The sequence below is a fragment of the Trichosurus vulpecula genome, chromosome 5 (assembly GCF_011100635.1).
Source record: "Trichosurus vulpecula isolate mTriVul1 chromosome 5, mTriVul1.pri, whole genome shotgun sequence".
Classification (NCBI taxonomy): domain Eukaryota; kingdom Metazoa; phylum Chordata; class Mammalia; order Diprotodontia; family Phalangeridae; genus Trichosurus; species Trichosurus vulpecula.
The window spans coordinates 204,536,498-204,549,689 of NC_050577.1; the positions used below are offsets into that span (position 1 = coordinate 204,536,498).

At 36.9% G+C, this 13,192-nt stretch overlaps 1 protein-coding gene across 4 annotated transcripts in view; it reads right to left on the minus strand.

Moving 5' to 3' along the window:
* The window catches only part of DCP1B (decapping mRNA 1B), a 75,080-nt gene that overhangs the window by 15,850 nt on the left and 46,038 nt on the right, over positions 1-13,192 (minus strand). For all 4 annotated transcript variants that reach the window (XM_036758700.1, XM_036758697.1, XM_036758698.1 and 1 more), the window contains 2 exons: positions 11,317-11,383; positions 8,216-8,351 (listed from right to left, as the gene is read on the minus strand). In XM_036758700.1, coding sequence (XP_036614595.1) covers positions 8,216-8,351; positions 11,317-11,383 — 203 coding nt within the window. The remainder of the gene's footprint in view (positions 1-8,215; positions 8,352-11,316; positions 11,384-13,192) is intronic.

Consider the following 13,192-nt stretch of genomic DNA (forward strand, 5'->3'; position numbering starts at 1 on the left):
TTCCAGATTTTACAGAGACCAGTTACCACTGCAGTTGAGTAGTCCCATGGGATGGGAGTTGGGACTGAATGCCAATAAGCCTAAGGAAATCCCCATGTTCATCTCAGTGACATCCCACTGAAAGATGAAGAGGAAAAAAAATTGCAAAATTCCCAAACAGAGCGACCTCTGTGTAGAGGGAATTTGCCACCTGGAGGGCCTTGGGCATTATAGCCCAAGCAATCCAGTCAAGCCTTCCTAGGTGCTTGACTAGGGACTAGGTCCCAGCTAAGAGAGGTAAGGGAAGGGAAAAAGATAGGCTTACCTTTGGATTAGAGGGGGTCTGATTTGCTCCACGTGGATGGGGAGGTCAGAGTCAGACACTCTGGCCCATCCAGGGATGCCAAAAACTGTTGGGGTTTAGTCTCTGCCCACCTAGGGCCAAAAACTGTTGTGGTTTTATGATGTGTTGTGGTAGAGCCATCTCAAAGAATTCAGTCAGACCACTTCTAATGCAAGTATAGGCATTTATTGAGACTGACACCTCTCATGAAGCAGGCCAAGTTCCAAAAGGAAACAGCAGCTTCAGAGAAAGGAAGATAGATTTTTATAGGGTAAAGCTGCTGATTATACAATCAAAATTACATAGGATATAGGAATACGATTAATATTAAAAAGGCAGGAGGAGTTTGTTAGGGATTAGGTAATGGAGGAGGGGGTCCCATCTATGGTTTGGTGGTTAAACATTCTGGTCATGCTGCCCTCCAACTGGCTAGCTATTGTGGTCCTGTCTGGTCAAGATAGATAGTTAGGTATTATGGGTCCTGTCTTGGGCTAAATGGATGATGTGATTGTGACTGAATACAAGCACACACCTGTTCAAATATGTGGGAATGGGTCTGGAAGCAGTAACTAGGCAGTGGCTGGGTTCCCATCACATGGACACGCCTGCTGTTTCTGTGGGAACTAAGCTTTTGGGGACGCATATGTTGTTCTAGTGAGCAGTGAGGTGTATATGAAGAAGTTAGGGCATTGGCGGGGGGTGGGGAGTAGGTAGGTACAGTGGGGCCTATAGTTAGAATATTGGGGCTGGGGGCAGCTCTATCAGGACTCCATCATTCTGCCCTAGTGTAATACCTTGGATCTTTGAGTTTATCAAACGCTAGATTATTGTGGTAATTTACTATGTGTGCTGTGTACCTAATCTATTCCACTGGTCCACCACTCTATTTCTTTGCCACTGCCAGACTATTTTGATGATTGCCACTTTGTAATACAGTTTTAGATCTGATACTGCTAGGCCACTTTCCATCACATTTTTTTTCATTGATTCTCTTGGTATTTTTGTTCTTTTGTTCTTCCAGATGAATTTTGTTGTTATTTTTTCTAGCTCTATAATTTCTTGGCAGTCTGACTGGTATGTTACTAAATAAGTAAATCTATTTGGATGGAATTGTCATTTGTAATACATTGGCTCGGCCTACCATGAGCAATTAATATTTCTTCAACTGTTTAGATCTGACTTTGTTTGAAAAGGGCTCCGTAATTGTATCCATATCATTTCTGGGTTTGTCTTGGCAGGTAGACTCCCAAGTATTTTATATTTTCTACAGTTATTTTAAATGGAATTTCTCTTTCTATCTCTTCCTTATCGACTTTGTTGGGCTGAATCAGAACCCAGGAATCAGTGCAGAGGGAGATCTTATTTGACCTGTTCCTCAAGGCTTTCTCACATGCCAGCCATGATGCCCACAGTTCACCCCACTGGGAGGCCTTGTCAGAACAAACATCCCAAAGAGTATCTCAACTATTTGATTAATGCAGACCTGAAGACCAATTACTGAATATGCCCATCTTATAGTCAGAGCCGCTACTGGTAAACCAAGGCAAAATGGCATATCTCAGGAGCTAGGTTTTCATAGGCAAAGCTAGTGGAGGTGGCAGGGTATTAGGGCTTAGGTTAGAAGGCTCGGTCTCTGGCACGGTTTCAATTTGTTTGTGAATGGCACTTATACCCAAGAGATCTAAGCAAACATGTTCTTGCATGTATCCTTTCCATTTAACAATAGAGTCCTTCCATGACCTGTTCACTTTGTGAGAGGTACCATTTTGTAACACTCAACTCATAATAGGCGACTCTGGGTAGAGGGCAATAGTATAATCTTATGTCATTTGTTCAGTAGCCTAGTAACATCTAAGTACTGCTTTGTTATTTTGCTATTAATTTTTTTTCTGTTTTCAATTAATGAGTGTTTCTCTCCCTCCCATCTCCACCACACCCTACCTCCACAATTGAAACAATATTAAAAAAATAAAGCAAAAAGCTTGTAACAAATATATAGTTAAGTCAAACAAATTCCCATACTGGCCATGTCTAAAATATATCTATATCTATGTTTCATCCTACATCTTGAGTCCATTAACTTTCTATCATGAGGTAGATACAATGCAATATCATCAGTCCCCTGAACTGTGGTTGGTCATTTGCATCGATTACATTTCTCAAGTTTTTTAGAGCTGCTTGTCTGTACAATGTTATTGTATAAACTGTTCTCTTGGTTTTGATTCTGCATCAGTTCACACAAGTCTTCCAAAGTCTCTCTGAAACAGTTCCCTTTATCACAACAGTATTCTTATATTCATATACCACAATTTGTTCAACCATGCTTCAGTTGTTGAGCATTTCCTTAGTCACAAGTTCTTTGCCACTACAAAAGGAGTTGCTAAATTTTTTTTTATACATAAAGGTCCTTTTCTTCTTTCTTTGAACTCTCTGGGGTTACAGTCCTAGTAGTAGGGTCACTGGATGAAAGGGCAGGTATATACACAGTTTATAATAACTTTTGGGGCATGGTTCCAAATTGCTCCCAGGAAGAGCTGGGATCAATTTAGAGATCCATAAACAACATATCAGTGGGCCTGTTTTCCAGCAGCTTCTCCAACATTTGCCATTTTCTACTTTTTTCAACTTCTCCAATCTGATGGGTAAGAAGCCTCACTTCAGAGGTTCTTTAGTATGCACTTGGAGCATTACTTTGAATTTGTTATTTACTTGGATTTCTTCCTTTGGAAACTGCCCATTCTTAATCTTTGACCATGTGTAAATTGGATTAGTTCCTTATATATGTTGGAAATGTGAGACCTTTATCAGACATACTTGCTATAAAGTTTTTTCCCCCAGTTAAATGTTTACCTTCTAATTTTAGAAATATTGGTTTTGTTTGTGCAAAACATTTTAAATTTTACATAATCAAAATCGTTTTATCTTCTGTGATCCTTTTTAATCCCTTTTTTGGTCATGAAATCTTCCCTTATCCATAGATCCAAAAGGTCATTTTTTTTCTTGCTCCTCTAATTTGTTTATAATGTGACCTCTTATAATAAGGTCATATATCCATTTAGAGGTTATCTTTGCATGTGAGGTGCTGGTCTAACCCTAATTTATGCCATACTGCTTTTGATCACAACTTTCAGTTACTCTGATTATTTTTATATTTTCTCTTCTTGATCTATTCTCCAAATTTGTTGCTTTTCTTATGTTTTACTTTCTCTTCTATTTTTTCATTATTCATTTTTTGTTTAATTATTTCTTGATCTCTTATAATTTCACTAGCTTCACTTTGCCCAATTCTAATTTTGAAGGTGTCATTTTCCTCCTTAAGATTCTGGATCTCCTTTTACTCTTTGGGGGTTTCTTTACTTCAATATCCTCCTCTGAAGATGAACCCTGGTCATCTCTATTCCCATAAAAGCTTTCTATAGTTGGATTCTTTCTCTTTTGTCTGTGCATTTTTTTTTTGTGGTAATAGCTTGATATTTGTAATCACCTCTAGCCCTGGGGTATGGGAAATGGTGCCTACTGCCCCAAGTCTTTAGTTCTGCCCTCTAGCCGGGAACCAAAGCCAAACCTCCAACCTCCTGTAAGTCCCCACAGCCAGGGGCTTTCTGAACCCACTGCTTCTGCACTCACAGGCCTGTGCTGGTTCCTTCTCACCCCCACCACTCTTCGATGCACAGCTGGGTCTGGCATTCCTCATCAGCAGAGGTTCCCTCTATCTTCCTGGGCTTAAACATCCAACTCCTGTCACTATTCCAGGGTGAAAAGTTCCTGGGGCTGGAGCTGAGGAAGTCTCTTAAACCAACTAACCCCAGAACTTATTGCTAGGTGTTTAAGCTTACCACTTGCTGTTAAAACAGAACCTAGCCTGGAGGTGTTTACTCCCAGCTGGGACCAAACATCATCCTGGGATTTTTCTTTGGATCTTCTCAAATTGTCCCAGGAAGATCCCCATAGTGCCCCTATTCTTCTTTGTCTTCACCCACACTTTGTTCACCCTAAGGTGCTATTTTAACTCTTTTGTGTGGGAAAATCTTGAGAGCTTGGTATTTTCTGACCTACTCAGCCATTTTCCCAGAATCCGCCTTTTCTCCATACTTTTCCTTGAAATTCTTTATGATTTGTTCTTCCAGATGAATTTATTATTTTTCTAGCTCTATAAAATAATCCTTTGACAATGATTGGTATGATGTTATTTTAATTATACTGGCTCAGCAATTAATACTATTCCAATTATCTAGGTATGTCTTTCCATAAAGAAAGTTCTGTAGTTGTATTCATATAGTTCCTGTATGTTTTTCAATGGGAAGAAAATACTATTAATTTACATATATTGTAGTTGTTTTAAATATAATTTCTTTATCTTTTTCAGTTGGGTTGTGTTAGTAATATATAGAGGTGGTGATGACTTACTTGATAATTTGCTACTCTGCTGAAGTTACTGTTTTAACTTTTAGTTGACTGTCTAGGGTTTTCTAAACCACAATCATCAGTAAGAATAGTTTTTTTTTTCTTTGCTTAGTCTTTTCCTCTCAATTCCTCTTAGTTGCTTTATTGCCATAGCTAGCGTTTTTAGCCCTACATGAACTAGTAATACTGATAATGAAAATTCTTGCTTTACCCCTAATCATATTAGAAAGGCTTCCAGTTTATCCAAATTATATATTGTGATAGCTTATGGTTTTAGATAGATATTATTTATCATATTAAGGAAAGATCTTTATTTTTATGTTTTCTAGTATTTTTAACAGGAATAGCTGTTTTAACTCATCAAGAGTTTTTAATATATTTACTGACATAATCATTTATTTGATTTTTAGAAAGAAAAAGGGTAAAGCAAGAATGTCCATTATCAATATTACTATTTAATATAGGACTAAAAATGCTAGCTATCTTTCAGATAAAGTAGTATTTGGTTTACAATTAAATTTAATCCTTTAGTCAGCAGCCCTTTATTGAATATATTTTCATTCCACTGTGGTTAGTAAAAGTTGTTTAATTTTTCTGTATTCGTAAGGTCTTTACGTCCTAATACCTTGTCAATTTTTGTAAAGGTACCATGCAGAGCTGAAAAATATGTATACTCCTTTCTATCCCCACAGAGACCTATAATATCTAACTTCTCAAATTCTATACAGGTCATTACTATTTTTCTTTCTTACTTTCTTTTTTAGATTTGTCTAGGTCTTAAAGAGGTTTTCCTCTATTATAGTTTTACTCTCTATTTCTCCTTGTAACTCATTAGTTTTTTCCTTTTGGATGAAATGCTGTTCAGTGCAAATATGTTAAATACTAATATTAATCAATTTATTGCCTATGGTACCTTTCCATATAATGTAATTTCCCTGTTTCTTTATTTTAATTAAGTCTATTTTTCCTATTGCCTTATCTAAGATCATGATTGTTGCCTTTGATTTTTTGAGGCCAGTTGAAGCACAACAGATTTTGCTACAATTATATTTTCTTACACTCTAAATCTCTTTGCTTTCTGCCCTCTGTTTACAATGAAGAAGATAGTGAGAGAGGATTGTGCTTGATGCTTGATTTGTCATCTCTTCTCCTAATTACAGGTTCTTAGTCTTTCCATTTACATCCCTCTTCATGATGTACCCTCTGAGGTTAGATTTTTTGTGATTATGACTAATCCCTCCCTGAATCTACCCTCCTCCCTCTTATGCCTCCTCTTTTCTCTATGCATCCCTGATGATTTGGATGTTTTTCCACACCAAGGTGTATGTTACATATGATTATATATAACCTAATTATAAGAAATACTAAGTCATCTCACTCTTTTTCTCATTTCCTTCCTTAGTACATTTTCCTTTCTTTTAAGATTGAAACATAACAAAACCACTCCCCGGACATCTGTCTTATTCAACTATCTCTATGACTTGATGACATTAGGGAGCTGAGGTGATATTTGTATTATCTGCCCCAGTTAAAATGTTAGTAACATCCTTGTTTGACCCTTTACAATTGCTTGCTCTTACTTACCTTTTTATGTTTCTCTTGACCGCTGTGTTTATATTTCAAAGTTTGTATGCTGCCCTAGCATTTTCATCAGGAATGATTACATTAAGGTCCATTTTTTTTTTACTTTGTACAATTATACTTGGTTTTGCTGAGTTAGTTATTTTTGGTTGGAATCTTTTTCCAAACTCTCTGCTCTTTTAATATGGTACCTGCTAAATCTTATGTAATCCAGAGTAGACCCTTAGTACTTGAACTCCTTTTTTCTGTATGCATATAATAATTTTTCTTTGACCCTGAAGCACTGAATTTTGGCTATGACATTCCTGGTAGTTTTCTTTGGTGATTACTTTCAGGTGTTGCCAAGATGATTCTATTTTACCTCTTGAAATATGATATGCAGGTTCTTTACTTGGGAATGTCTTTTAGGTAGTTCAATGATTTTAAAATGATCTCTCCTTATCTGTTTTTCAGGTCAGTTTTCTTTTTTTATATGAGACATCTTACATTCTCTTTTTTTTAACCTTTTGACTTTGTTTTAACATGTCTTTCTGCCTAAAAGAATCATTCACTCCCACTTGATCTGTATTAGTTTTTGAGGAGTAGGTTACTTGGATAAGGTTTCTTATTTCTGACTATGGTGTTAATTCTCTTTACAAGTCTTTCCTTTAAAGTTCTCCTTTCTTTCCAATTATTCCATTCATAGCTGTCTCAGCCCTCAATCTTGTAACAAATGAATTCTTCATTTTAATATATACTATGTGATCTTACTGTTATAACTACTCCTTCTTCCAGTACAGATCACTATCTCTCTCTGCTTTTATACTCTGCATCTCTGTTCTTTTAGGATTTCAGGAATCCTCAGCCTATGCCCTCACTCTCACTACATCACTAGCCTAGCTCCTTTCCTAGTCACATTTACCCTTGGTGATACCTTTTATGTGACTTCTCCCACAAAAATCTTCAGTGATAACATGCTGCAATCTATTTATATCAACCATGTATCATTCCATTTACTCTCTGGGTTATTTGCTATTTTGATTCTTCTCAGATTGTGGTGTCCCATGGTTCACAGAGATTTCACTGCATTTAAATCTGGAAGGGATACTGGAAGTCATCTAATTCAGATCATTTTACAGATGGGGAAACTGAGGCTCAGAGAATTTAAGTGACATGTCCTATATTATACAACTAATGATCAGCACAACTAGGATTCGAATTTAGGTCCTCTGACTACAAGGCCATACTGTTAGAAACAAGGTGAGCGTGGGGTAGTAAACAACTTGGGATCATTCAAAGGTTAAACCTTTTCCCAAACATGAAATAATGAAATCTCTTTTTCCTCTTCAATTTTTGTACCAAGTTATTTTCTATTCACAATAGCTGTTCAAACAGGATATACTGATGAACTAATTCAATACAATAGCCATCATAGGGGCGATATGCTTACCCCATCCATCTTACTGTTCCAATATGGCTGACTAGGCTAGTCTCTGCTGATTATTATTATTATTATTATTATTATTATTATTATTACTGATGATGATGATGACAACTCACTGAGGAATCCCTGTGGTGTTCTGGGGATTGATACAATCAATACATTATATCAGGAAATTGTGGTATCTTGAAAACTTTGCTACAGATAAGTAATTGCTTTTCTGTTTCTGTTTACTTTTCTGTTTACTCTTCCTGCCATTTCCAATTCTACCTATTTTGGGGTGGGGGGAAGGTTGTGAGGATGATGAAAAAAAGGGTTATCTTAACATTTTTAATTTTTGTATTTTTTCTGTAAGTTCTGAGGCTAGGAAAGGAAAAAGAATAGCTAAGGAAAGGAAAAGGAGGCAGAAAATTAGGATGATACTTATGAAAGGTGAGAACAAGCAAACAAAAATATCCAGCATGTATCACAAACAGGAAAAAACTCACCTTGGTATATTCATCTTTGGCCTTGGTGAGCATTCGTAAGATATCAACTTCCTTGCCCTCTCCTGAATTGAGGATCATTGGGGAGATTCCTGCTCTAGCCCCCTGACGGGCTTTCAGTTGTTCATATTGAGTCAGGCTAGAAAATTAGGGGTATAGAAGTAAATAGAAGGAAAAACTAGGAAAAATGGTATAATGAAAGTAACAATGGATTTGGAGTCAGAGGACACAGATTTGAATCCTAACTCTTACAACCTTTGACAAGTCACTGCTTTTCCTGGGCTTCAGGATCCTTATGCTTAAAATAAGGTGGTTGTCATAGATCTCTATGGTCCCTCTGAGTTCTCTTTATATCAAACCACAAGCTGAAATTATTTTTAAAAAACCACTTTTCAAAAGGCAGTTTAAAAACCAGTTCCTTCAGTTATTTTCATCTGCTTATCCTCACATTAGAGATGAGACTAATTAGGAGTCCAAGGAAGTAAAAAGAATGAGACTTAAGACACAGGCACACTGACTGCATATCCAAGTCATAACAAAAGTAATGGGGGCTTTCTAAAGGTTCCTCTCAACATAGGAACCGCAAACTCAGAAGACCCCTGAAGATACTGCAAAGGAAAGTGAAACTAGGTTCCTTACCCTGAATTTGAACCAAAAAAGAGGGTGATCTCCAATTTAGCTGCTGGAGTTGTCACCTTGGAGAAGCCCTGTCTCCCACTTCTATAGCTGAGTCTCAGGGGAACCATTCAAAACAAGGAGGAGTCCTTTCCTGACAACATAAAGACAGGCCCAAACTGCTTATGTCATGAAGCTACATAATCCTGAAAAGGATATTTTTACCTTGCAGTTATTTGGATTTTGAAGTAGGCCAGATCATAAAGAAGGACTGGTTACTCACTTAAGATTAATGAAGCCTATAAGTCACACTAGGAATAGAGTTCCTAACAATCTTGATAGCAAATAACCTCCAAATGGCTATGTTAGGAAATGAAACCACTCTGAGGTAGATGACTGATATCTGGGAGAGAAGGCTTTTGTAAAGCAAGGGAACAATGCCAGCTCCAGGGCACACTGCTCCTCAGATCTAATACAAACCCCTGCTATGTACTCTGGCTGACTTCAAGGGCTTGGGATGCCAGGGGAGCTTTTGTCCAACTCAAACCCTGTACCCTCAAACCTGTATCCTAAAACTGCTTCTGTAGCCTTTGAGAAAGCTAAGTAAACTTATATTTAACTTGGTATTCCTATGTTTGTATGTTTAATTTTCTGGGAATACAAGGTCTTGCCTCTTGGTCCCATAGCAGCTCCAGGTATTACTGAGCTAGTGCAATGGCCTAACTTATACCTGGCCCAGAAGAAATATTAACTCTAATATCGTGAATTCCATGGTGGACAAGGTCAGGGATTTTACTGAGGAATCTAAGCCTAATGGTCAAAGAATCATAAATCTACAAAAACCAACTATTAACTGCTAGTAAATTTTTTGCTCCAATTATTTGGTAATTACGGCAGAATGCTGATGCATATCAGATACTGCTATTATAAGACCACTACACAAAGTTTACAAAAGCATGAATATTCTGAAAATTAGTCTATAACATACTTCACCTAGTTAACTAAAATTAGCAATTACAAGCTGGTTTCTCAGTAATTAATGATTTTTAATGAAAAGGAAACTCCATTCATACATACATCGTGCCTTTTGGCCATATTTTAGCAGCCACATTTGCTTTGTCATTCCAGTGTGAACAGCAATGAACAAAGTCATCTTTGATAAATATAGTCACAAGCAAACTCATTTCATTCTGAAGCTGTTATTTCACCGTGAATAGCATAGAAATAATTGCCTCAGAGTAAACAGATCTGAGAGTTCAGGAACTGACTAAAGGGGTAACCAACTGAAAAGTAGGCAGTAAAAGTAAGTCCACTAGGGTCAATCAGCAGAATTAGTCTTGAGTAGTGATGAAAGCTCAACCAAAATAGAACTAGGCATATTTGGTTGCACATTCATAGAATCTTACTAGGACAGGTATAGGACTGGACTTGTGGTTTTCTTGGCACTGAGAACTCTCTTTAAACTCCACTACGAAACACATACCTTTTCTTCAACTTATAGCATGAGAGTTGCTGAGAAAAAGACTGTCAAACTCAGATTTCTGTGGGCTGCATGACTTAGAAAACTACAAATTGCATTATATATTGTATTATATTTATATTATTAAACATTTTCCACTTACATTTTAATCTCTGTCACACTTGGGAATCTCATCTCACATGCAGCCAGAGAGTTTGACACTTTTGCCCTACCACAGAGATTTAAGTGACTTGACTTCATCTACAGCCAACATGTGTCAGAGGCAAAGCTTGAACTCAGATCTTCCTGACTCCAAGGTCAGCTCTCTATATACTATGCCAGGCATGGGCACTATGGGAATTTTTTAAAAGAGCTAATAGCCATGTTAGCATGAAATTGTATAATGATCAATAATATAAACAATTCCTAAGAGATGAAAAAGAAAAAAAACTGCATTAGCACATGTACCACTTGATTACTGGAAAAATTAAAATCTACCAGGAAGTGGTAAAGGGAAAACTAGTGGGAAAATCTAGGAGAGGAATAGGGAAACCAAATTCACTGCAGAAAAGGGAGAAAGGATCCAGGAAGTATGAGCCTTTCAGTATTTCCCTCAAAAACTCTGCTTCTTCCTCTCCTCTTTACCGATTTACAGGCTACTTGTTTTCTAAAGCAAAAACAAAACATAACAAAACAAACAAAACTGTATTTAGAAAGGGAAAAATAACTTTCACTACAAAAGGTACATTCCTATTTGGGAATCACTGATATTTTACATAGTACCTGAAAAAATAGGCTGAAGCTTATTACATAAAAGTAAATGTAGCAGGCAGACATCTATGGCTATTTTTTGTAAAATTCCTATCATCAAGTATTTCTAATATTAAGTATCAGTATTTAATTTCTTGATCATAATAAAGTATTTCCAAAAAGAGAGATTTCACTAACATGAAAATGTATTTTTGTGTGTGTGTGTGTGTGTGTGTGTGTGTGTGTGTGTGTATAAAAACTGCAGCTTATCACTACTTACCTTTTCATGAGCTCTGCAATTCTTTGGCATTCTTCCTTATCATAAAACCAAATTCCATAAATGGACACTGCAAAAGACCAAATGTACATTATGAGCAACTTCTCAACCACCAAACAGAAAGAATCTCCTAATCGCAGAAATCAAAAGCTAAAAAAAGTGAGCCCTGAAGTTGGATGTAAATCCACAGGGAAATCTGCAACGATTATGAACATGTAGATTTAAATGATGATACAAATCCTATAAAACATTTTATTTACTGGAAAATACAGTGATTAAAAAGATGTCTTCAAATTAGTAGGTGCTAAAAAGTGTTTCTTGAGTAAATGAAAATAGAATGATCAAGGAATTGGAATTCTAAGACTCTTGACTTTGCACCTCCTTTTTACAACGTAGAAACACATTTTATCTTTATTTTTGTGTTCGGAAAAATTGATATGGGAACTATTCCCAGGGAAGGTGGTTCTCCCCTCCCCCAATTAAAATATTACAGAAAACAGGCATAGCTTTAAATTCATAGAAGGAGACTACAAAAAACAAAAAAAAAACTTAAAATAACTAATTCATTCTTATTTAACGTACATCTCTTGAGAGGATTATGTGAAGGAAAATTACAGGATAACAACAGTTACTGGTTTTCTTATGCATTTGAAAATAAGCTCCAAACTTTATCATTTGCTCAACTACATCCTCTTTACAAGGTTGGAACATTTCCAAAATACATTTCAAACATCATCCTGCTTCCCTGCTAAGTTTCTCATAGTGTTTTTGTATGGGATACACTCTCCTTTGACTGGTTAGGATGAAGATCAAGTAATGCCAACTCTCTACCTCCTCATTTGTGTAGTCTTCTACTTTCACACCCTTATTTTAATATTGTCTTATGGATTCAGTGAATTCTCTTTGCACCATTGATTTTCAAGAATCTGCTACTTGGGCAAGGATTTCCTCCTCCTCTTCCATCATCATCATCATCATCCTCATCCTCATCATTATCTAGTACCACTATGTGCCAGGCACTGTGCTAGACATTTCACATTTATCATCTCATTTGATCCTCAAAACAATCTTGAGAGGTAAGTGCTATTATCCCCATTTTACAGTTGAGGAAAGTGAGGCAAACTTTCCTAGTCACATAGCTAGTAAGTGTCTGAGGCTGGATTTGAACTCAGGTCTTCCTGACTCCAGGCCTAGCATTCTATCCACTGTACCACATAGCTTCTCTACAGTCTGTTCTAAGTTATTTATCCTTCTAATTCCTTCCTCCAGAGTTTTTATTTCACTTATAATTTTATTATTTCTTGTTTAGTATCTGAGGTCAAACTATTATTTTCTCTGAGGTTTTGCTTGCAGTTGTTAAGGAGTTATTTACTTTTGGCTTATCTCTTGGGCATCTCCTGACTCATAATATGTCTCCATAGTGCTTGGAGTGGTCTTCTGTTTACTCTTATCTTTATTTTCAGTTGCTGATTTGAGACTTTATGCCCGGGCTAGATGCAACACCCTCCCAAACTCTTGGATGATCAGGCCTTACTTATTCCTGACCTGAATTTCTTGGAGCACAGCCACTTACTTCCATCTCCCCTTGCGTGTCTGTCCTCAGTTTAACCCCCTGTTCCTTCCTCTAACTCTGACTGAGTGGCTTCAGAGTGCTCTGACCATCAGGGTCCTTATGTGTCTCAGATCAACCTGCTATGGACTTCTGGCTCAATATGGGCATCTGTATTAGAATGTTGAGGTTTCTGACACCAGAAGTTCCCTATCAGAATACTCCAGGCTTATTGCCTCCTGGAAACAGGGTGTTAAATTAGGTTTCAGATGGGAAGGGAGAATTTCTGTCAGAGCGCAGGCAGATTTCCCATTTGTTTACATGCTACTG